The 26,168-nt window shown below is 40.9% G+C and overlaps 1 protein-coding gene across 2 annotated transcripts; it reads left to right on the plus strand.

Moving 5' to 3' along the window:
* Positions 1 to 25,660, plus strand: sacs (sacsin molecular chaperone). 2 transcript variants are annotated; one of them, XM_087850899.1, is made up of 12 exons: positions 1 to 172; positions 2,261 to 2,331; positions 2,554 to 2,662; positions 3,867 to 4,017; positions 6,368 to 6,458; positions 6,535 to 6,620; positions 7,124 to 7,235; positions 7,502 to 7,648; positions 8,460 to 9,945; positions 10,563 to 10,654; positions 12,019 to 12,045; positions 12,845 to 25,660. In XM_087850899.1, exons 3-12 carry the CDS (start codon positions 2,640 to 2,642, stop codon positions 24,394 to 24,396), a joined length of 13,767 nt encoding a protein of 4,588 aa, XP_087707025.1. In that variant the 5' UTR covers positions 1 to 172; positions 2,261 to 2,331; positions 2,554 to 2,639; the 3' UTR covers positions 24,397 to 25,660. The 2 variants fall into 2 exon arrangements, with proteins under 2 accessions (XP_087707025.1, XP_006799884.2); XM_006799821.3 differs by lacking the exons at positions 1 to 172; positions 12,019 to 12,045 and having other exon boundaries at positions 2,191 to 2,331.
* The last annotated feature ends 508 nt before the right edge of the window (positions 25,661 to 26,168 follow it).

A 26,168-nucleotide genomic window follows, 5' to 3' on the forward strand; every position in this document is an offset into this window, starting at 1 on the left:
TGAAACAAGTACAGAGGTGTTCACGCCTGTTAGAGAGCACATCTGAGGGCTGATTCCGTTTAAACTAACATCCCTGGAGTGTTGGTGCGGTCATTTAAAGGAACTTGAGTCCTCCTCTGCGGAGCAGCAGGCAGTGCAGAGATGCTGCGCTGATGCTGCTGCGTTTCCTCATGTGAGTATCCTCCTCTCTACAATGCGGCAATAATAAGATGTGGTCTGCTGGGGCGATAGAGCACTGTAGGACGTGTATTTCGGCTCAGAGGATATTTTCAAATGATGTAGAAATTGCACGTCTATTGTTACAACATAGAAGTGGGCCTGCGTGGAATTGTTATCTTTATTATAGCATTGAATACCCGAAATCGCAGCACCAGGCTAAGTTTGAAGTGGGTTTTTTTTGTTTTTTTTTAACGTATTTAGTACAGACTGCGTGTCCTCAGACAACCCAGCACGATCTAGCTGAGAGTAGGGTTATGTCTGAAGGTGCTGGGAGTCCTTGACTTTCAAGTGATGATGTCACTTTTCTACGTAAATCTGCCCCAAGGTATTGCACCACACTCTCAAATATAGAATGGATAGGCTATATGATTCCTGCCAAAGACACCAGTATGACAACAGCCTCTATATATTGAGAGCATACCCAGAGAGCAGGAGAGATAAAGGTGGTATATTTCACTGAGAAATATACTGAGAAATTAATTCTGTAGGATTTTAATGTGATGGCGACAGGCCTCATGTCTCTGCCAGTGTTTCTCCTCTACAAAGTTCATTTGCGCATCTTTGACTGCAGTGTGCTGGCGTCTGAGCTCTTTGGTTGAGACTCCAACTCCCAGAAGTCAGCAGGTTAAGCCGCTTAGACTGGTGAAAAGTAACGCAAAGTATATTGGAAGGAGTTCACATTTGGAAGCACACATGCCAGTTCTAGCACACTTCACTTTTTCCCACCATATTAGAAAACAGTATGTTGGGTTAGCAGCATTTTTGTTGTTTTTGCTGCTGATGTCATTATATATAGAGATGGTGCCACTTGGTTTAATTGTAGAGAAAATCAATAAATGTCTCCTAACCAATAAAACAATGACATTGTAAAATAAATAAGTCAATCAAAAATAATTAGAAGCAGGAAGTTACATTTCCAGTGACATAAAGGAGGATTAAGTGTTCCCTTTCTTTAAAATAATTGCACAGCTAACTTTAAAGAGGCTTTTACATTTTAATTTTCATACATGTAGTTTTCATATGTAGGTGATCTGTTTGTTATCCCCCATGTCACATTTCATTTTGCATTAAATTACATTTTCCATTTTGTGCCCAACTTGACTTCAAATGTATGAAATGGTGCCCCCTAAATAATTAATTAGCCTACTGACAAGGCAACAACACAGGTTCTGATTGGCCAGCCGGAAAAATTTATAGATCCAGATTATTTAAAGACCAACAACAGTCAATAATAGACTAACATTCACTTGTAAGAACATGGAAAGCTCTATATTTTTTCATTTATTGTAAGAAGGCGGCTGTTTGGTGCTAAATTTTGGCACAGTTTATATTCCACGGGAATCGTTTCCCATGTATAGATGTATCTTTCTATTAAATATTAAGTGAACGTGATTTTTTTAGTATCAAATGATGGATTTTATACACACTGAAACCTTAGTGCTGCAGCGGCAAGACGCTCAACAGGTTACTTCCGGATCACGGAAAAGAACACAGAGCGAGCTCTTGATTTTTTTGCTGACCGCGTGACCTTAATTGAATTAAAGATTAACTGGAACCTAGTGTATATTGTTGTGCAGATTAATAATGTTGAAAGATAGTTATTAGTACAGTCAGTTAAAGAATAGAAAAATTATTACTGAGAAAAATCCTAAAGGGAGATTTATTCCGTTAATGTGCTTCTACGCATGCGCCTACAAAATTGGTCATCACACCACTGCATCACGTTACAGGAGAAACTTATAATAATGAATTCACGCTTGCAGAAGAAAATATTTAAATATATTTGAAATATCTCAGTGAATTCACACCCAGAAGAAAGACAACAGTTAATTAAAGGTTAGTTGAGACTGCTTAGTCTTCCTGACGGGCTTTAAGACGAAGCGGAAGTAACCGCCCGGGAATCCTCTCGCTTCGTATTCCCCCGTTTTGCTCTCACGCTCGGTGTAATTCATTATTATTAGAACATCGCCTTTGAAGGAGTCGGTGTGTAGTTGGGGGATCTAACAGTGTCACTTGCTATTGTTGTTGCGATTGTTTCCAGGAATACCGAGTGCCGTGAAATGTCTCTGCTTTTCGAGAGGACCATTATCGGCGCGCGCTGGACACACACAAGTGAGTGAGGTTTGTTGGGATAACGCTCCTAAAGAGGCTCAGTGGAAAAATAACAACCGGCACCGGCGGTGTACGGCCACAACGAAAACTCTCAGACAAATCACATCAACACATAAATGCTATATATATGTGTGTAATACATCACCGAGAGGACTGGTATAAATTTACCGGACTGTCAAGGGGCAGGTGATGGAAAATAACGGTTTTCTTGTTTCACGACAGCCTTTTCTCGGATGGTGTATTCCTGCGCACAGTGGGGAAGATAGTCCAATGAACGTGTATGTGCTGGGACACAAAGCAGCAGCGACATGGCAAACTGTCCAGACCCCTGGTAAGTTTCCTGTTGGCTGTCATATACTCCTGGCAACATGTAACATACTGAATATTTGCAGCTGATAGCCCTCCTATAATTCCTCGGTAGTTGAGGTGTTCAGACTTCCCAGTGAATATCTCAACTAACAGTCAAGGCAGGAATATCAACATTTTTTACAGCTTCCCTTTATGGACCAGGCATAAACGTTTCGACAAAGTGGTTCTATTGCCCGTGTAAAGGTAAATAATCACTGTAATGCTTTATAACCATCCTCTGCTGGATCTGGTTGCCACACCCACCCAGCTACAGTGGTCCAGAGGGACTTAACCACAAAGCTCCAATGGCCTCCTGCTGAATGAGCAGAAATATATTGTTTTATTTCTGTTAACAGGTTAGCCTAAGGTTGTCTTATTCAACTGCAACAACCACATAGTTTCCAGAAATAGCAGCATGTCTCTATAAAGCACTCCAGTGCTCTTTGAAGAAGTGACCAGGAACAAAATGAGGAAGGGTATGGGTTTTTTTGGTTTTGTTTTGTTTTTGTTTGTTTGTTTGTTTGTTTTTTTTGGGGGGGGGGGCTTATTGTCAGGAAACAGCACAGCTCTTGAAGGCTTTGAGAGATCAATGATCTTGGGTGGGACTGCAGTAAGGTTTCAGTTTTAAGGATGTGATAGGATGGTCAGTTAGTTCAATTAAATTTCATTTATATAGTCCCATTTCACAACAACAGTTGCCTCAATACACTTTAAATTGTAAGGTAAAGACCCTTGAATCTTAAAGAAAAAGCCCAACAATCACACAACCCCCTATGAGCAAGCACTTGGTGGTAGTAGGTAGGAAAAAGTCCCTATTTTACAGGAAGAAGCCTCTATCAGAAGCAGGCTCAGCCATCTGCCTTAACTGTTTGGGGGTGAAGAGAAAGAGAAGAGAGCAGTGTTCTCAATATGATATTGTAGAACCTTACACAGACATAAAATGGCATTAATGGACGGTTGGTATATGGACCTGGTGAAGAGTCCACGTTCTCATGTTTCTTCCAAACTTACACCTTGATCAATAGTGACCGTAAGCAAGACTCTTATTTCTTGTGATGAAATTTAACACCTTTCCTTCTTTGCTGCTGAATTGTAGTGTTGTGTCTGTTGGAAGATTATTATACATAAGAAAAATTTGTTGCCATTGTTTGTTGTTAAAACTTGAAATGTGTGTTTGTATTTTCAAGGTTGCCATGGGTGACAGTTCGTCATGAGTGCACTGGCCTGAGGTCCTACCGGGTCTCTCCATTTACATCTGTTCAAGATGTCAAGCAGTTGCTGTACGAGGAGACAAACCTCCCAGTCAAAGAGCAACGACTGACTCACAATGGGAGAATGGTGAGCATTTATTTTTCTGTAATAGAAGAGTACAAATAAAACTGATAAGGACAACAATAAAATTGTCATTTTAAACGTCTTTGAACGTGCCACAGTATGATCACAGTAAAACAAAATGCACATGATGTGCAACAGCAAATCTTCCAACTTTTCTGGTCACTTGTATGTTACATTAGAGCAAGACTCACAAGTCTGTTACTTTGTTTATTAGTGAGCCACTTCTTGTATTTTGGGTTTATGTAAGTACTTGAGTACAAAGTAAATTAATGGTTTTTGTATATTTTTTTGTTTTGTTTTTTGACATTCTAGTAATGTCATTGCAGAAAGACACGAGGAAGAAATTTGGCTTCTCTCTCTTAAATTAGATAATTACAAACAGCAGAAAGCTGCTCTATTTTAATGACCCTGTTCCATAACTGCAGAACAAATGGTGTGACACTCATTTAAACTGTTAACAGGGCCCTCATTGTTAGAAGTGCTGTGAGTTTCCCTCGTGGTGTAATTAGTTATTTGTGTTAGTAATTATTTGAGGCCTTGGAGTGTTATCGATCTCATGACTATCTATCTATCTATCTATCTATCTATCTATCTATCTATCTATCTATCTATCTATCTATCTATCTATCTATCTATCTATCTATCTATCTATCTATCTATCTATCTATCTATCTATCTATCTATCTATCTATCTATCTATCTATCTATGATTCTTACAGTGACAATTATGCAGTTATTGTAAACACAGGATCTGCTCCACTGGCTGCTGCCCAGTGATCTCACTCATACTGCAGACAGCATGACTCGGCACCTCTTCATCACAGTGTATTGAATAATACTAAGGTTACTGCATTCAGAGGATTGAAATAAAAACGCTGCGTTAAACGAAAGCTTGTTTAATTTTTCCAGATTTAGAAATATCACATTGTGTATTCCAAAATATTGCAGTTTTAAGATCATGGTTATTAAGTTGTGTGCATATATAATTGTACAGTTATATGAATGAACGGTCTGTGATTGTATGGTAATTATTGATGTGTTACTGTTAAAAATTTGATCCGTTAATCTAATTCGTAACACATACATAATCTAAACTCATTAATAACACTGCAGATTTGTGGGCAGGTAAATCTATAGCGTGACTGTGGTGTGCTAGTTTGTAATCGTTCACTCAGTGACTTACACGACTAGCAGGACTGCAGTTGGCCCCGTGTCTTGTGGCTCAGCTGATGGAAAGCACCAGATGGTGGGCAGTGCTTGGCAGCCCCCCTCCACCCCATCCCATCTCATATGCAGAAATTAGCTACAAGCCAGTCCTACAAGCTAACACCACATAGACTGCAGGGCCAGTTTTAAGTAAAAGTAATACAGTCATGAATTCTGCTGTGCCTGAAGCTATGTTACATGATGTGTTTCCTAGGAAACAATAACAGAAAGTAATTTCCTTTGTGTCCTTCGGATGTAAGTCTATATTTGGTGATTCACTGATGCAATTAAATCTGCAGCAGTGTGATGGAAGAGGTGCTGTGCACTTTAAGGCAAGCTTGGCTTGTTCTCATTGGGTCTCTAAACATTCTTCATTGTAAATGCCTGGCAGTGGGTGCTTTCAGATAAAATTAAACCTTCAATCCTAGCAGCCAAATATTTGATAGAGGACCCTAAAGCTATTATAAAAAACTCTTTTAAGGCATTAGTAATGAAGACTGCCTGCGTGCAACTACATAAAAGGTGTTATTTACATTTATTGAAGGTTTTATACAGATTTATATACTCACTTTTTCCCTAATAATATTATTACATATAACCACGAGGTCTCACCTTCCTCTGTGTGTTGAGCTCTGTCACTGTATATTTGTTCTAAGAAACATATTGCTTACAATATACATCACAAAACGTCTTTATACTGTGAAATAATAATTGTACAGTGGCGTGACAATGATGAAGATGATGAGTGGGATGGCTCAGTTTGCCAGAGAGCATGTTGATGTGCAAAGACTGCTGAGTGCAGGAGGGCACAGTGTCACCTTGAAGAGCCCCACGCAGCTGAGTCAGGCGTTGCTGCATTGATTCAGAAATGCTCACCAGGAAAAGGCAGACTGTCAACTAATGTGCAATAACCCCAACTCCGAATGATTTAACAGTAGCTGTGGTGAAAGATTGAAGACTATAAGTCTGTTGTTAAGTCTCATTAAATGACATGTCTATTCATGCAGTTACATGTTCATTTTGTAAGGACTTTTTAAAAATACAGATTTTCTTCATGTCACCTGATCACACACAGTTTTATTTCAGTGTGGTGCATTCTTGCTGTACATTAAAACAAGCTCTCTCTCCTCACATCAATCCTGCATAGCTGGATAACAGTGTGCAAATTGGTACTTTGGTGCCCGTGGGAAGCCCAGAAGTATCTGTCATTCTGGAGGGACGAGGCCTAAAAGGAGGAGGTAACATGAAAACCTGCACATGTATGCAATCAATGAGTCAGTATTAAAGAGAATCTTACACAGTGTGTCTTTACAGGAAGGTTTGGACAGACGACACCTCCGTTAGTTGAATTTTTGAAAGATATCTTGAGGAGATATCCTGAAGGTGGACAGATTCTAAAGGTAAGGGTGCTTTTTTTTAAAAAAAAGTGTCTGTATAGACTACATATTAAACATAATTAGCATACAGAGGTTGTACAGAATTTATACATTTCTGATAGTATTTAAAACTCTCTTGATCTGTTTAAAGTACACGTGCATCGGATTGGTGGTATTTTATGAGTTTATATCATCAGTCTGCTATGGTAGGGATTCATCCAAGAGAAGGCTGTTTGTAGGCAAAAAAAAGGATTTTAAATGAGAAAATATGCCAAGTTTGCACAGAAACAAACGTCATAGTTTTATTTTGGCTTTAACTTGCCGATCTCAGGTCCTTTACCATATATGGTTGTACTTTTTCCAAAGCTGAAATCCCAAATGACGGCATCTATTTTAATAAGGTCTTAATTTTTTTGGCAAGGCCTTTTAGATAAAATTATCCACCTATAAAGCTGATATCTCTGTGTGGCTTTGTTACAAGGCCCTGTCTTCATAGTTGATGATCTTTCCTCTGTTTTATTTTGAAGGAGCTGATCCAAAATGCTGAGGATGCTGGAGCCACAGAGGTCAAGTTCATGTACGATGAGACAGAGTATGGAGCGGAGTCACTGTGGTCACCCGACATGGCTCAGCATCAAGGTTAGCAGTCAGTAACAAGTTAAGTCCAGCAGCATAGCCCAGTGATCAGCTCTTAAATCAGAGGGCAAACATTCAAGCTCTCATGCTGGCAAGAATCTGTCCTGGTTAAATATCTGTTAGCAGTAATTCTGTTACTCTGACTTCTTTGGGAAGAGAGGCAACAATTTAGTCAAAGAAAATACATTATCTTTACTCACTCACTTTAGAATAATCACATTTGTTTTTTCGAGTTTTTCCCAGCATGGTCATTTGATTCTGACTTCCAGGGACAGCACTGTACGTGTACAATGACGCGGTGTTCACTGTGGAAGACTGGAATGGGATTCAGGAGATCGCAAGGAGCAGGAAGAGAGAAGATCCTTTAAAAGTTGGACGATTTGGCATCGGCTTCAATTCTGTGTACCATATTACAGGTACAGTGTTATTTATCTAGCGAAATGTTGAATGATGTTTTGTTTTCTCATGTGGAGTCAGTGTGTTGAACCAAGGAATATTTACCTGTATTTTTCAGAGTCTGACCGCAACCAAATTTAGACAGAGAGGCAGTAAGTTTGGAACATAAATCACAGTGGTAACAAATCGCAGATAATTACCTCCAGAGACCCTTCCACTGATATTAAAGGCTACAAAAACAATTTCACTAATGCATTTACTGAAATGTCCAAGCAAAGCAGAAGCCCAAATATATATCTACGTCTTCCAGTCAACACTGTGCATGAAACGTGGTGCACCCTGCCTGGTCATAGAGCAGAGTTGTTATTGTTTTCTATTTTCTGATTATTTTGTATTTTTATTTCATTTTGTCTTTTTTTTAATCATTTAAGTTTCATGTAGTTTCCAGAGTGTGTTTCCTCGTTTTACTTTAGTTTTAGTCCTCCCACATGTGGAGGGCATGTCCTGGTCCAGTCTAGTTTTTATTTTTATTTCAGTTAACTACAATGGTTTTTCACATCTAGTTTTAGTTTTTAATTTAGTTTTAGTTAACTGTAATAAGCTTACTACCATTCATGGTGACAACAACAACTACAACATGTCTTTGGACTGTGGAAGAAACCCAGAACACCTGCAAAAAACCTTCACATAGAAACATCCCACCCTACCATCAGGTTCAAACTCAGAAACATTTGCCGTGAGGCGACTGTGCCACTTGCCTAATATGCTGATCTGAATGTAACCACTTACCATTGTTAGCTATTATTGTTGTTCTTTGTATGTATGTTTCAGATGTTCCCAGTATATTCAGTGGAGACCAGATCGCCATGCTGGACCCCCATCAGACCCTGTTTGGCGTGAATGAGTCGGGCCAATGCTGGAACTTGAAGTCGGACATTAAGGAGATCACGGAACTAGCTGACCAGTTTGCTCCATACTTTGGGATGTTTGGGAGTTCCAGTCAAACCATTCAGGATGGCCACTTTCCTGGAACTCTGTTTCGCTTCCCGCTTCGCATGAAACCATCTCAGCTGAGCGGCAACATTTACAACAAGGAAAAGGTTTTGGAGCTCTTTGAATCTTTCAAAGCTGACGCAGACACGGTGCTCCTCTTCCTTAAAAGTGTGCAAAAAATATCCTTGCATGTGCGCGAGTCTGATGGCACAGAGCGCATGTTGTTTCAGGTTACAGCAACGGAGAATACTGATGATAAGCTAGAAAGACCGAATGCACTGAAGATACTGGGACAGGCTATAGACAGCTATAGCAACGGCGTTCCCAGCTCTGCCATCACGTGCGTCACTTACCAGCTCAACATCGAGACTCAGGATGAAACGGCTAAAGAGACCCAGAGGATGACGTGGCTGGTGTGTAATGGAGTTGGGGGAAGAGGGATGTGTGCTGAGTTGGACTCTTTGGCAGATGATTTGAAGTTTATGCCTAGCATAGGCATTGCCCTGCCTCTTACTCTGTTTAACAGAGAGGACCAAGGTGCAACATCCGGTTTCTCAGGACGAGCTTTTTGTTTCCTTCCTCTTCCTCCCGGAGAAGAGAGCGAAACGGGCCTTCCTGTTCATGTCAGCGGCTTCTTTGGCCTCACGGACAACCGCAGGAGTATCAAGTGGCGGGAAGTGGACCAGTGGAGGGATCCAGCTGCCTTGTGGAATGAGCTTCTTATAATTAGTGTCATCCCGAGGGCTTACTTCACTCTCATAATTGAGGCTATCAAAAGGGTACAGATAAAAAAGGACCAAGACTTTCCATTGTCTCCTACAGGAAGCTATAGGGCCTGGCCAGACCCTAAGCCGGTCAAGTCCCGCTGGAAACCCATTCTCCAGCCACTGTTTGATGAATTGTTGCAGCACCAAGTAATCTATTCCCTCAGCGAGAGCTGGGTCAGGGTGGACCAGACTGTGTTCTCAGAGCTGGACACAGACGATGGCATTTCAGAGACTGTGATCAACTACCTCCAAAGCTCAGGAATGCAGGTGGCAAAGGTGCCTTCTGCTGTGGACTTTGTCTTGGCTGCCTACATGACTCAGTCCGGTGAAGTGAGGAAGGTGACGCCATCGTTGGTGCGGCAAGTGATCAGGAAGAGCAGACACACAGGTCCCTCACAGGAGAAGCTGCTGCTGCTGGAGTTTGCACTTGGAGATGCTAATTACAGTGACCTTATAGGACTTGAGCTCCTGCCACTCCAAGATGAGACCTTTATAACGTTTTCATCCTCTGTGACCGAAAAAGATGCCATTTACATTGCTTCTGAAGAGTACCCCAGGTACAGACAGAGTGAGATGGTTTATTTTTACATATAAGCTTCTGCCAGTTTCATCATGTTTTTGTAATTCTCTTCTTAATTTGATTTCTTTTATTATTCCTGAATGGATTTTAACAGGAGAAGACAATATTTATTTTATATATTTTACCATAAACTATTCACACGTTGTTTTTTTCATGGATAAGGAATCCATTTCTCATTTTCCTTTTGTCAAGCATTAGTTCCAAATACATTTATATAAACAGTCTGGTTCATTCTTCATGGCTTTAAGTAAGATTACTGCTCTTTGCAAGGTTTAGTGGCAAGGTAAGAAATTTCCATATTAGGAAGGCTGATGCTGATTTATTCAAAAATATTGACAGACTAATTGCATTATTATCTAGTGAGTATTGCTGATGCCTTTGAAAAATGAGACAATAATACAACTTAAAAAAGCAAACTGAATTACATGCACAGTGCGAAATCTGCTGTCCCTCTGTGAACATGGCCTTTGATAGCTTCTTGTTTGAAAACTGTGCCTACCATTATACAAACTGCATCCAGCTGGATTTGGCTTTATGTGTAAACTCAGAATTAAATTTGCAAAATTTATGACCTTTTTTTAACTTCATCCTAAGGTCTTTGTATCCAGGACTGGAGCATCGATTCATATTAGAGAGTATCAAGCCTTCAGTGATGGACAGTTTGAAGAAAGCTGCCAAATGCAGAGGTAATGTCACCTATTTTTTTAATAAATGTATATATAATCAGCTTTATTCCAGCAGTGACCAGCAGAGAGTTTGACAATGTTAAACATTTTTAACAGATTTTTATTTGTAATCTTGACAATAGGAATTTAATCTAATTTGTTAGATTAAGTGTCTTTTTAGGGAAGCCTAAAAAAATTATTTATTTTATTATATTTGATTTTGATTTAAAGTATTGTGTTAATTTTTTAGTTGGCCTGTATCTCCAAAAGAAAATCTTTGCAGTCCTGTGATGAACAAGTAGGTTATGTGGGTTCAGCCATGTTGTAACACTGGACTGTTGTGCTCTCAGCATGCCAGCGGGGCAGTAAATCTGGTACCCAGCTGATAGGCTGATAGAAAATTTAGGGGAGAGAGAGAAAATGGAAGAGAGAGTGAGCACGCTGATTCATGGATGAGTTGTTTTTGTGCCATGCATTCCACTCGGCCTGCAAGAGCAGATCCTGAGTGCACGCTCTGCCATACTCATGCCATAGTCATGACTGTGGGTCACAACCCAGGCAGAGGAAAAGTGCTGAAAAAACAACTTTCTCCCCAAAGCCCAAAGTAGAAGACACAGAGAATACTCCATTTATACATAGCTGCAATTTGGAACTAACCGCTTATTTTTTTCTGCTAGCTAACATTTTGCTATTATTCATTTTTATTACATAAAGAATTGTCTGTGAAGGTTCTCAGTCATCCAGGTCATCGTAGTCAAAGGAGATTGCAAAGAAAAGCGTCTGGACTTCTTTAAGTTGCTTGAAGACGTTTCACCTCTCATCTGAGAAGCTTCTTCAGTTCTAAGGTCAAATGGTGGGGAGTCCCAGATTTAAACCTAGTGGGAGTATCCCCCCACAGAGGGACAAAAGGACCCCCTGATGATTCTCTAATCGCCTGAGCCAAGGTGTGAAACTGGGTGTGGGTCCCAATCAGCCAGGGTTTCGGGTGAGCTCATTGTGAAACCTGGCCCCACCTTATCATGCGAATTCCTGAGGTCAGATGGCCCAGGATGTGAGTGGGCGTTAAGGCGTCTGGGGAGGGAACTCAAAACTGGATTATAGATGGCAGACATCTGCCATCTATAATCCAGTTTTGAGTTTTGAGGATGTGAGTGGGCGTTAAGGCGTCTGGGGAGGGAACTACATAAAGAATTTAATTTTAAACAGACATCTTAACTGTACTTCCAAACCTTGGCCTTAGGGTGGGTAAGGCCTTAATGTTACTCAGATATACAGAAGTCCTGAACTGAAAAATTATCATTTGTTTACTTTTTAAATTCTTTATTTTACCACATTTTTTTTTAAAGAAACAGTAAAAATCATCCCACATCTCTTAAATTTTACAGTGCAACAGTTTCTATGGGGGTGTTCAGGTAAGGTATTTCAAAGTGTGTGACCTTTTTATTATTAACCTAAACTCATATGTTGGAATGATAAGACTGGATTCAGACTGGCATGACTTTAGTATCTTACTGATCGTATCATATGTATGTATGTGTGTTCCCCAACTCCTTGGCACTTTTGAAGTCTTATCATCATTATCTATAAATGAGTCTTCATCAAACAGTGACATCAAACACAATGTTTATGTAGCTTGCAAAGAAGAATTAGAAGAAATATATTTATTTAATATTTTTTGGCTTAGTGTTTCTGAACAACTGTTTTTGCCATCTGACTATATAAAGTGATACAGGGTAAAAATGAATAACATGATAAATTACCATGCATGTCTGTGTTTTAATACATGAGCGAAGTGAACAAGTGCCACAAGCCTGGAAAAAGCATTTTTTCCTTATTAAATTAACAATTTGTGTGTGTGTGTGTGTGTGTGTGTGTGTGTGTGTGTGTGTGTGTGTGTGGATACACAGTAAAGTTTGTGCAAGTGTGTTTGCATGACTTACGTGTCTTAAATATATTTAGATTCTGAGTATTTGAGGTGATGTGTCTGAGGAAAAAAATATACTCCTCATTTAATGAGTAAAATTTGACAAGAGACTAAGAAGAAAACAAAACACTTCAAAAATTAAATGGCATTGTGTGGCTGAGCTCTGAATGAAAAGGTGCATTTAAAGGTGTAGCAGCTGTATCAATAACCCATTGATCAGATTTTATTTTGCATCTGTGTCTGTAATAATAACTTGTGCTAATTTCTAAATTTCACTATTATAACAGGTAGACCCTGCACTCAGCTACAAGTGCTGAACCCTGAACGTTCAGCTCGACTCATCAAGGAGATCCTGTCAACAGCCTGGCCAACCAGAGACTTTAAAGTTCACTGGGATCCTGGAAACAGGGAGTTGAAGCATCCTACACTTTCCTGGCTAAAGTTGATTTGGAAGCATCTCTATATATATTTTGCTGACGACCTAAATACATTTGAAGACATGCCTTTGATCCCACTTGTGCCACTCGAGGAAAGCACACACACAGTTGAGCTTCTTCGTTTCAAAACTCCATCACCCATAGTACTTGTGGATGAGGAAGAGGCGCCACTTTCTGAAAACGTGCTTGACATCATAGAAAAGCTTGGAGGAGTAGTGATAAAAAAGCTGGATCCCTGTTTGCAGCATCCTCTGCTAAAAAATTACATTCACCCATGCTCTCCTGGTATGCTTCTGCAAATTATGAGTAGAACATCAGCCCAACGATTATCAAGCCAAGTCTCTTCTTTCTCAGTGGAAGAGAAAATTGCACTCAGAAATTTTCTTGCAGGGCTGTCTGACATTACAGAGAAGGAGAAGCATATCCTACTTGACCTTTCCATCTTTAAAAAACTGGGTACATGCTCTAAAAGTACCTCAGCATTCACATCACTGAGAGGGGCCAGAGCTTTACACCACAGAGCCAAGCACCCGCCAGATGTGAAATTATCTGAAAATCTTGTTTCTTGCTCTGATGAGGAATCAATCCGCCTCATCAAAATGCTAAATGTTGAACAAGTGAAAACAACAGAATGTTTCAAAATTATTATTCAGGATATTGAGAGAGGTTACTACACAACAGATGAGACAACTGAAATCATGCTCTGGGCTCTTAAACATTTGGCTTTTCTAAAGAATGAAAACTCAGCCGTGATTGGATGGCTTTCTGCTCTTAAATTCATTCAGCTGCCTTGTGGAAAGTCAGTCAAAGCGACAGATCTTTTTGATCCTGAGCTAGAGATCCTGCAACATCTATTCTTCATGGAGGAAAAAAACAGGTTTCCCACAAGTACATTCACATCATCTCCAGATATTCTTCATTCACTCAGACAACTGGGACTAAGAAATGAAGTACAGCTCAGTGAAAAAGATGTACTTCGAGTGGCAAAGAAGATAGAGGAGTTGCAAAGCAGTGAGGAACCTAAATGGGACTTGATAATTAAAAAGGCAAAAACACTGCTGCAAATACTTAACAAACAGACCAAGCTTGTAAAATCAGCTGATGCTCAGACAGCTTTGCTTAAACTAAAATGGGCACCGGTCTGTAAAGACAGACCCTTAACTTACCCTAAATCTCTTGCTTGGGTTGGAGATACTCTCCATATCTGCTCTTTGTCTGAAATGTGTGAAATATCCCATGCAGTGCTTGTGGGATCTTCAGTACCACTGGTTGAACACACATCTGCAGGTATGAAGAAGGCACTGAAACTGACTATGGAGCCACAAGTGGATCAAGTATTACAACACTTGAAAGCAGTGAATGACTGGCATAAATCTCAGGCATTCACCACAGAGGATTGGTATCAGTTCCAGCAGATCTTGTTTGAGATTTATGGCTTCATGCAGGCTCATCTTGAGGATGCAAGAGAAGCAATGAAATCACTGCCTTTTGATTGGGTGTGGACAGGGAAGACGTTCTCGTCACCTGGCCAGACAGTTTTAAAAGCCCTCCCTGATCTAGACTTGCAGCCTTACCTCTACTCTCTGCCCAAGACAATTAGGAAGTTTCACAAGCTTTTTAAGTTCTGTGGTTCAGTTGAAGAGGTTGTCCCAGACCATGTGTTCAAAGTCATTGCTCTCATTCGACAGAGATGTGAAGGAGAGATGACCAAGGAAGAAAGCAAACGTGATATTCTACTTTTAATCAACATCCTGAGATGGCTGTACAACAATCAGATACCTGTAGACACTAACATGCATGTGCCCATTCTTTGTTACAAGGACCCAAGCAGGTTAGCGATGAAGCCCATCCATGAATGTACCTACTGTGATATCAAAGTTGATGATTTGAACGACTTACTCGAAGACGCTTCAGAACCAATTATATTGGTCCATGATGACATTCCTATGAAAACAGCAGAGTGGCTGAAGGTCCCATGTTTGAGCACACGCTTGATAAACCCAGAGAATCTTGGCTTTGAACAGTCTGGCCAACAAGAACCTCTAACAGTGAGAATAAAAAATATCTTGGAGGAATATCCATCTGTAGCAGACATTTTCAAAGAGCATCTTCAAAATGCTGATGATGCAAGTGCAACAGAGTGCAGTTTTCTCATTGACATGAGAAAAAACACTGACATTCGGGAGAATCTCCTTGACCCTGGCATGATTGTTTGCCACGGGCCTGCCTTGTGGTCTTTCAATAATGCCGTATTTTCAGACACAGACTTTCTGAACATCACAAGATTAGGTGGATCAGTGAAAAGGTGTGAAGCAGACAAAGTTGGCAAGTTTGGCTTGGGTTTTAACTCTGTTTATCACATTACAGATATCCCCATCATAATGAGCAGAGAGTTCATGATCATGTTTGATCCAAACATTAATCACATCAGCAAGCACATCAGAGACAGGTCTAATCCAGGCATCAAAATCAACTGGAACAAGCAACAGAGGAGGCTGAGAAAGTTTCCCAATCAGTTCAAACCTTTCATTAATGTCTTCAACTGCCAGCTTCCTTTAGCTCAGGACTCGCCATACAAATACAATGGTACACTGTTCAGACTTCCATTCAGAACAGAGCAGGAAGCGTCAGTAAGTGAAATCAGCAGTCTGTACTACAATACCACAGATATCTACTCTCTCGTTGATGAGTTCAGCATATGTGGCCACAGATTCATTCTGTTCACTCAACATGTTGGAAGCATGGTCTTGAAATACCTGAAATATGAGGAACCAAATCCAGCAGGAGCGCAAGATGTCGTGGTAATCAACAAAAGTGTGTGGTCATCCAAAGCCTCATATGGACCTCTAAGTATCCTAAAATCTGCAGCAAAGGTTATGAAGAAAGTAGCAAGCACCAGCAAGGTACCTTCTGATGTTCCCAAGTCTGGATGCATCATACGTGTTATGGTGGAGGAGTTTCACAACGTGTTCAAGCGCATTGTTGATCTCCACTCCCCACTGTTCCGAGGTTCAGAGGAAGATCCTAACCAGTACTTTGAGATGGCTGCTAAAGGTGTTCAGACAAGAAGACTCACAGATGAAATGCCCCAGAAGGCAGTTGAGGTCACGAACTGGCTCATTTGCTCATTAATGGATGCAAATGAGGCACTCAAATTTTCCCTTAGTGATAGTGGAAAAAGATTAGGACTAGTGCCTTGTGGAGGGGTGGCCGTTCTTCTCTCAGAGGAGGAGAATAGAAAATGGACAGTGAAGACAAATGCAACACCAATCGGAGAGGTGTTTTGTTACTTACCTTTAAGAATCAAAACAGGCCTACCAGTCCAAATTAATGGCTGCTTTGCTGTGACATCAAACCGTAAAGAGATTTGGAAGACAGACACCAAAGGACAGTGGAATTCTATATTCATGAGACATGTCATTGTCCAGGCCTATTTAGCAGCTCTCACCATGCTACGGTTAATGGCCGAAAGTGGAGAACTACTGAAGTATAACTACTATGCAGCTTGGCCAGATCCAGGTCAGGTACATCATGACTTCAGACTGATCAGCCAGGGTGTCTACCAAGAAATAGCCAAAGGAGGTGACAGTGAGCATGCAAGAGTTTTCTCAGATGGCAAAACGTGGGTGTCAATCAAATGTGTCAGATTTCTTGATGATGCCTTACTCTGCAGGTCAGACATAGGACCCGCTGCTTTCAAAATCTTCTTGAAATACCTCAAAAAGAGTGGCTCACAAAACCTCTGTGCTGTTGAGCTGCCTGACTGGGTGAAGGAAGGATTTGATGATGCTGGGTGCAAAGGAAAGCTGATGGAAAACACCCTGACAGAGAAGCAGTTCTTTTCAGATGTCTTTTTCCCACACATCCAGGAAATTGACAAAGAGCTTAGGGACCCCCTAATGCATTATGTTTTGAATGAGAAACTAGAGGATTTTGCTTCAATCCTCAGGGTTACACCTTGTATCCCATGCTCTGGCCCCAACAAGGAACTGGTTTTACCTTCTAAACTTATTCACCCAGAGGGAAGAGTTGCTAAACTCTACAACGCTGATGATGGAAGATTTCCTGAAGGAACTTCTAAAGACTATGTAAACCCTGTATGTTTAGTAAAGCTAGTGCAGTTAGGTATGGTAAAAGACGATCTGTCGTGGGAGGACCTGATTGAGCGTGCTCATTCTGTCATGGATCTTAATGAAAGTGATCATACAGCTGCATGCTTCCGTAGTAGTATACTACTCAATCTCATTGATGAAAAGCTGAAGATGAGAGATGAAGGAACAGCTGAGCATTTGGAGAAACTGCAGGACATCAGGTTTCTTCCATTCCTGACAAGGCCTGCAGGATTCTCTCTCCCGTGGCATGGGAACAACTTTTCCCCAACAACAATGTTCTCTGCTAGAGAGCTCTTCACAACTGAACATCAGGACACAGTGTGTCTGATGATGCCAATCCTGAACGAGAATTCCCCATCCTTTAAAGGTTGTGGTGCAATCTCGCTAGCTGTGAAAGACTGTCTTGGTCTAATAAGGAAACCCTCAGTTGGACTGGTCATCAGTCAGCTAAAGAAGCTCTCTCAGGCTTTTGATGGTGTAACTCTGTATCAGGAAAACATAACAAATGCCTGTTACAAATATCTTCATGAGGAGATGCTACAGGACAAAAGTGCAAAAGATCAGATAACTGAGGAACTGAAATCCTTCAGCTCCATCCTGGTAGAGAACACATATGTCAGTCCTTCCAAAGTTGCTTTCCACCTAAATTTTGATGCAGCTCCACATCTTTACCAGCTCCCCAACAAGTACAGAAACAGCTGCCGTGAGCTTTTTGAAAGTGTTGGGGTACAACCTAGCTTCACAGTGGAAGATTTTTCAGCTGTTCTGGAAACTATGAAGCAAGAATGTGGACGAAAAGTACTCAGTGAGGAAAACTTCCAGTTATGTCGCAGAATTATTAGTGAAGGAATATGGAGCCTAATACGAGACAAGAACCAAGAATACTGTCAAGTGAATTATGGTGAGATTCTGTTACCCGACTCCAATCTAATGCTGCAGCCATCAAAATTTCTGTGCTACAATGACTGCCCCTGGATCAAAGTCAGAGACTCAACGGTGAAATACTGTCACGGGGATATTCCAAGAGAGGTTGCTGTAAAATTAGGAGCAGTCCCAAAACGTCATAAAGCATTGGAGAGATATGCCTCAAATGTCTGCTTTACCACACTTGGGAGTGAGTTTGGACAAAAAGAAAAGCTCACAAGCAGAATTAAAAGCATTCTCAATGCTTACCCATCGGAAAAAGAAATGCTGAAAGAGCTGCTTCAAAATGCAGATGATGCCAAAGCAACAGAGATTTACTTTGTTTTTGATCCAAGAACGCACCCCACAGATAGAATATTTGACGATAAATGGATCCCGATGCAAGGCCCAGCGCTCTGTGTATTTAACAATCAACCATTCACAGAAGATGATATCAGAGGTATACAGAATCTTGGGAGAGGAACAAAAGAGGCCAATCCAGGAAAAACTGGTCAATATGGCATAGGATTCAATTCAGTCTACCACATAACTGACTGTCCATCCTTCATCTCTAACAATGACATTCTTTGTATCTTTGATCCACATGCACGGTATGCACCTGGGGCCACATCTGTGAGTCCAGGAAGAATGTTTCGAGACTTGGACTCTGACTTCAGGTCTCAGTTTTCAGATGTTCTTAATCTTTACTTAGGAGCTCATTTTAAGTTGGAACGCAGCACGATGTTCAGATTTCCCATCCGCTCTACAGACATGGCAAAGACATCAGAGATCAGTTCTGTCGCTGCGTCTGACAGGATGGTACAGAACCTTCTGGATAAGCTTAAAACTGATGGTGCAGAGCTTTTGATGTTTCTTAACCACATGGAGAAAATATCAATCTGTACTATTGATCATTCATCTGGTGAACTAAAAGTGCTCTACTCTGTGACAGCCAAAATAACAGATGGTGACCGATTGAAACGCAAACAATTTCATGCCTCTGTCATTGACAGTGTGACCAAAAAGAAGCCGCTTACTGCTATCCCAGTCCAGCAGATAACCTACACAATGGACATAGAGGATACTGAAGGAAATCTGACTACATGGATGATCTGCAACAGATCCGGCTTCCCTAACATTGAAAATGTCTCTAAAAGTGTGATCTCAGCTCACAAAAATGAAGACATCACCCTGTTTCCACGTGGAGGGGTAGCTGCATGTGTAAGTCACAACTACAAAAAACCCCACAGAGCTTTCTGCTTTCTTCCTCTTTCACTCGAGACAGGGTTACCCTTTCATGTCAATGGACATTTTGCCCTAGATTCTGCCAGAAGAAACCTGTGGAGAGATGACAATGGAGTTGGGGTGAGGAGTGACTGGAATAACAATCTGATGACATCGCTGATAGCACCCGCCTGTGTGGAACTGCTGATTCAGCTCAAGCGTCGATACTTCCCAGGTCCAGATCCCACCATGACTATAGTCCAAGGAACACCACTTCATGTTGTTAAAGATACACTGCGGAAATATCTGTTCTTCTTCCCAGCCAACAGACTTGATATACAGCCAGACTGGTACTGCCTGGTTAAAGCAGTATACAGCTGTATCCATGCTGACCTGAAACGTCTCCTTCCTGTTGTCAGAGCAGCACAGATGGACAACTCTGAGATGCACTCTGTCATTTATATTTCATGGGTGAATACATCTACAACAAACAAGGGAAGAGCCTTTTTTGATAACCTACTACAAGATGAACTTCAGCATTTGAAAAACACAGAGTACAACCTAACTTCAAGGAAGTCTGTGGCTGAAAATGTCTACAGGCTGAAAACCTTGCTTCTTGATATTGGTTTCAACCTGATTCACAGCTGCGATGAGACTGCAAATCTCTACTTCTGTTTGGAAGATGCAGGGATTCCAGTATGTTATGTTACACCAAGTGATGTCCGTCACTTTCTTTACACTTTCTCATCACCGGATACATCATGCCATGTTGGAAAACTCCCCTGTCGTCTCCAGCAGTCAAACTATAAGCTAGTTCATAACTTGAAGCTTCTAGTGGACTACTGTTTTAAAGATATAGAGGAAAATGAAGTCAAAGTCGAGGGCTTGCCTCTGTCGGTAACAATGGACAACATGCTTCAGGTGTTTGATTCAAAGAGACCAAAGTTCCTGACAGCACACCATGAACTGATATCTTCTAGGAAAGACATGTTCATGAACACATTGTACATTAGGTACAGCAACATCCTGTTGAATGCAGGAGTTGCAAAAAGCTTTGACATCAGCAGCTTTGGGGACCTACTTGGGTCTGTTCTTCCAAGAGAGTATCGATCAAAGATTCCTGTGAAATGGAGAGATACTTTTGCAAGTGAATCCTGGCTAAAGAATGTGTGGAACTTCATCAGTGAGAATATCGCTGTTAAGGATAATCAGGTGGAAGTGAAACCTAGCTTCGACACAGTGCTTGAAATTCTGAAAGATTGGGCTTTGCTGCCTGGAATCAAATTCATGGCCAGAGAAAAGCTTGTTGTTCCAGAGTATGATGTGCTTCTACCTCTGAGCTTGATGAGCATTGCCATATTTCCACAGGGCCAAAATGACAAAGTCTTTCATACCCTAATGAAAGCAGGGTGTATTCAACTTGCAGTTAACAAAATCTGTGTCAAAGAGAGTCAGCTCGTGCCTTTTCTGACACAGTACACTGCAAACATTGAAAATCCATCAAGTGTTCTGAAAGCTGTAGAGTACATGATTCAGACATCTGCATTCAAATCGGGAAACCTGAATGACAAGGACTTTGAGGCTTTTTTGTTATATTTCAACTGCAACTTGGCTAGCCTCACACAAGAAGATGCACAGAGCCTAAAACTCCTCCCATGCTTTAAATCAGTTAGCGGAAAATATATCAGCATTGCTAACTACGGGGCAAACTATGTTCTTGCCAAAAGTCTCCCTTCTGCGGACATAGACAAATGGGCAAACACGAACTCCTTTGCATTTCTTGCAGATTGTCCGCAGCTCAAAGAGTTGTATACCTTCCTTGGCTGCATGCCAATAGATGACTTAGAAATCTACCTCCATCATCTTCTGCCAAAGTTTGAGAGTCTTTCCTATGATGCCAAAGTTGAACACATTGTCTATCTGAAGGAGAGGCTTTTGGCAATGGAAGAACCATGTGAGATGAAAGATCAGCTCTATGAGAAACTGAAGGAACTGTCGTTCATCTATGACTACTCAAACAGAATCAGGCCAACTAAGTTCTTCTATGATAAAACAGTTAAAGTGTTTGAAGTTATGCTACCTACAAAGTCATTCATACCTACTGAGTTTTTTAAAAAAGTAGAGCAAGTGTCAAAACCCAAGAATGGGACATTGTTGCTCACCTCATGGATAAATTTTCTGAGAAACATTGGTCTCAAGCATGAAGTATCACAGCAGCAAATTCTTCAGTTTGCAAAAGAGATCAGCATCAAAGCGCAAACGGAGAGCTGGACCAAGGAAAAAGTGCAAACCATTGTCGATGTTCTTTTGAACCATATTTTCAGTGAGAGGATGGACCTTTTTCAGGGCACTTTTCTCAAAGAGCTCTCAATGATACCTTTTCTGTGCCCTGAGAGAGCACCCAAAGAACTCATCAAACTTCATTCTCAGTACCAAGAGATGAGTGCCACACTTCCTCTCATACGTTTCAGTGGGTCCCAAGTGAATCCAAAGTTCAAGCAAACAGATATTATTCATTTGCTTTGGACATCATGTCCAATACTACCGGAGAAAGCTACACCTTTAAGCATAAGGGACCAAGAGGGTAGCACTTTCACTGGGCAGGAACAACTTGACCAAGTGTTAAACATGCTAGGTGTCAACTTGGACCCACCTCTGGAGAAAGTCATAAGCAACTGTAAGAATATCTGCAGTATATCCAATCCTGATGATGAAATGGTGAAAACCAGGAACAAAGTTCTAAGATCCACATATGAGTTCCTCAATGCAGATAAAAGAGATTTCCGTTACCAGCTCCGTGGAGTAGCCTTTGTCATGGTAGAAGATGGCTGGAAACTGCTAAAACCTGAAGAGGTGGTCATTAATTTGGACAATGAATCTGACTTCAAACCCTACTTGTACAAACTACCTCTAGAACTCGGTACCTTTCATCAACTGTTCAAAGAGCTTGGTACAGAGGATGTTGTGTCAACCAGACAATATGTTGAAGTGCTGTGGCGAATTTACAGAAATTCAGAGGGAAAGCAGCTTGACCCAAATGAAATGAGAACTGTGAAAAGGGTTGTTTCGGGATTGTTCAAGTCTCTTCATAATGAGCCAAAGGACATTCGCAAAGACCTTGAAGATCTAAGAGATTTGATATTTTACCTGCCAAGCCATGATGGTAGATTAGCCAAATCTAATGTGTTGGTGTTTGATGATGCACCACATTACAAGAGCAGAATTCAGGGTAATGTTGGAGTTCAGATGCTTGTGGATCTGAGCCAGTGTTATCTAGGCAAAGATCATGCCTACCACACAAAACTAATCATGCTACTTCCACAGAAGCTAAGGCCTAGACTGCTGAGTAGCATTCTTGAAGAGCAACTTGATGAGGACTCTCCAAAAATGTGCCAGTTCGGTGCCCTTTGCTCGCTACAAGGTCGCCTTCAGCTGTTGCTCTCATCAGAACAGTTCATCACAGGACTGATCAGAATAATGAAACATGAGAACGATAATGCATACCTTGTGAATGAAGACAAAGCCATACGTCTCTGCAAAGCGCTTTGTGAAGGACTCAAAGTGTCCTGTTTCGAGAAACTTCAGACAACTTTAAGAGTGAAAGGATGTAGCCCTATCCCGCACAGTCGCAGCGAAACGCTAGCATTCCTCAAGAGATATGGGACAGCTGTGATTCACCTCTACATCCAACATTCAGACAGCAAAGACATTAACTTTCTTTTGGCTCTTGCTATGACACTGAAGTCTGCTACAGACAATTTGATTTCAGACACGTCGTACCTGATTGCTATGTTGGGCTGTAATGACATCTATAGAATCACAGAGAAGCTGGACAACCTTGGTGTTAAATATGATTCAACAGAGCCTTCACAGCTTGAGCTACCCCTCCCTGGAACCCCAATTCCAGCAGAGATACATCACACACTGCTCATGGATCCAATGAATGTATTCTATCCAGGGGAATATGTGGGTTATCTTGTAGACTCTGAGGGGGGAGACATATATGGCTCATATCAGCCCACCTACACATACGCCATCATTGTGCAAGAAGTCGAAAGAGAAGAGGAAGAAAACACAAGTTTCCTAGGGAAATGCTTCCAGATCGACATTGGTTATAGTGAGTACAAAATAGTTAGTTCCCTCGACTTATACAAGTTCTCCAGACAAGATGAAAGCACTCAAGTTCAAGACACATCAACACCATTAACACCTACGAGCCCAGACAGTCGTTCCTCCGGTCTACGAATGGTCCCCCCTCCATTTCCTGGCAAAGAAAACTTGCGACCCCCTCCACATAAACAGTCTCCAAAAAAGATCAAACTTAAGGCATTGCCTGAGATTCTTAAAGAAGTGACCTTAGTAGTTGAACAAGCCTGGAAGCTTCCTGAGACGGAGAGAAAAAAGATTATCCGAAGACTGTATCTCAAATGGCATCCAGACAAAAATGCAGAAAATCTGGACATTGCCACAGAAGTCTTCAAGCACCTACAGAATGAGATAAACAGGATGGAGAAGCAGTCTTTGGCTGATCAGCAAAATACAGACAGGGCTTCCAGGAGAGCCTACTCTGCATCATCAACCCGCTTCCAGTCAGAGAAATTCTCATTTCAAAGGTTTTATTCATCGTGGAACCAGGAAGCAACGAGTCACAAATCAGAAAGGCAACAGTTCAGGGAACATTATACAAGTTATGCAAGTTCATCACACTCGCATCGTTTCTTTGTTCCCCCAACCTTTAAGACAGTTGGAAACCCTGTGGAGGCCCGCAGGTGGCTGAGACAAGCCAGAGCAAACTATTCTGCTGCTCGCAATGACCTTCATAAGAATGCTAACGAGTGGGTTTGTTTCAAGTGCTACTTGGCCACAAAGCTTGCATTGATAGCTGCTGATTATGCTGTCAGAGGAAAGTCAGACAAAGATGTAAAGCCGACTGCGCTGGCTCAAAAAGTAGAGGAGTACAACTCCCAGCTCAAAGGCCTCGCCAGTGACGTTCAGATCCTGGAAGGATACGGTGTGGACAGCCTGAGAACTCGCTACCCTGATCTCCTGCCATTCCCGCAGATTCCCAATGACAGATACACATCTGAGGTTGCAATGAGAGTGATGGAATGTACCGCACGGATAATCATAAAGCTTGAAACCTTTGTGCAGCAAAAAATATGATACTGCTGTTGATGAAGACGAGTATGCATAGATCCTCTGTGGAATCGAGGAAATGTGTGATTGTGTGCAATACAGACCATGTATCAAGAATCCCCCTGGCAGCTTATGGTACATATGCAGTTCACACCTGTGATGGCGATGCTGTGGCTCATGCACAGTAAATACATGTAGGGCTTCCATAACCTGTTAGGCTGCATTCATAGAAATTTGCTGTAATATGTAAAAAAAAAAACATAAACCATAATGTAATATGTAAAAAAGCCATTTGTGCATATGCTGTACATACAGATGCCTCAGCAATACATTTTGTTTACCAAAGTCCCCACATTGACTATCTTTGCTCTAAGTTAGAAAAAATGCTGCTTTTTTTTTACTTTATCTTTTGTAAAAATAAATGAATATATTTTCTTGCTACGGAAAACCCGTTGGGTGTACTTAAAGGCTGTGCATATTATGAAAAAGGTCAAATCTGTCAAGTAATGCAGTTACTGTCATGCAACATCTCCTATTTGCAAAAGCTCAGCAAGTCAAGGAAATACAATCATGTTTGTACATTTTTTTTTGTACTTTTATGCTTGATTTTGTATCATTTTGTTTTAAGTTGTACATTCTCTGTAACATAGCCAGGCACTTGTTTATGGACAGAGCACTTTTTGAAACTCATGTACTTGCACTTGTGTAGCATTAGTCAGCCCAGAAACTTGGGACAATCCAGCTGTGAACAGAAACATGTTCTGTTACTTTTAACTCACCTGTATGTTTTGTGTCAGTCAATATGAAGTACCTGTACTCAAAGCTGGAGTGCAAGTGTCTTGCTTTTATCTGTGAAGTTTTAGAAAAGGCGATTAGTCAAGTATTCTTGTAGGTTTTTTTGTTTTTGTTTTTTACCTGTTTGTTAATAGCAGGATTTGTGATAAAGAGCCATATTCTGTAATCTGGGCACAACCCAACATGTTAACCTTTGCCAGCATTAACCCATGTTCATACTTTTTATTTTTGTCAGTTGAATCTTTTGGTTTAAGGAACATAGATAAGCACCAGACTGTGGTGCTCTTGTTTTTGCTGATTTAGCAGCTTGGTTTTACCTCTGATTTGAAGGACGATACACACACTGATCACACATTGTAAACAGAAATAATAACTTATACCTCAAGCTCGAGGTCACTCAGTCAAGACTGTCCCCTGAATAAACTTTGGAGTTTTTTCTGTAGATCATGATGATGTACACTGGCCATAGAAAGCCCTAATAAATTCACCCCCCAAATACTCTGTGCCAGTTATTGCTTGGACATTATTTTAAAATAAGGTGTATTTTGAATAGAGGAGTGTCACTTTAATTTTGCATTGACAGAAACTGATTTTTTAAAATGAAATATTGATATTGTATCAGTAATGTATACTGTTTTACAGTGAGGTGTGAGTTTTAAGTACTTTCTTAAAAAGACAAGATGCAAAGTTATAGATGAATTGGACTGACTGAATCACTGCAATCCTGTGAAAAAGAACTCTGTGCTATCCTGAGATAAACTATGCAAACCCCACTGCATATATCATATACACTGTGGGGTTATCAGTCTCTCACATCGTTGGGCAAATGTTGGTTTTGGAAAGATGTAGTGCAGTGTATTATAACTAGAGCTAAATAGCTTCTCTTTGGTCATTTTTCCAGATGTCTTGCGATTTGTTCAGATGCAATTTAACAAACCAAAGCATGGTACGTCTTGGAGATACGATTCTTTCTTCCGGCAACCCTTCTAAAGAAAGCCATACTT

The sequence above is a fragment of the Neolamprologus brichardi genome, chromosome 14, assembly GCF_056152115.1.
Source record: "Neolamprologus brichardi isolate AB-2024 chromosome 14, ASM5615211v1, whole genome shotgun sequence".
NCBI classification, from domain to species: domain Eukaryota; kingdom Metazoa; phylum Chordata; class Actinopteri; order Cichliformes; family Cichlidae; genus Neolamprologus; species Neolamprologus brichardi.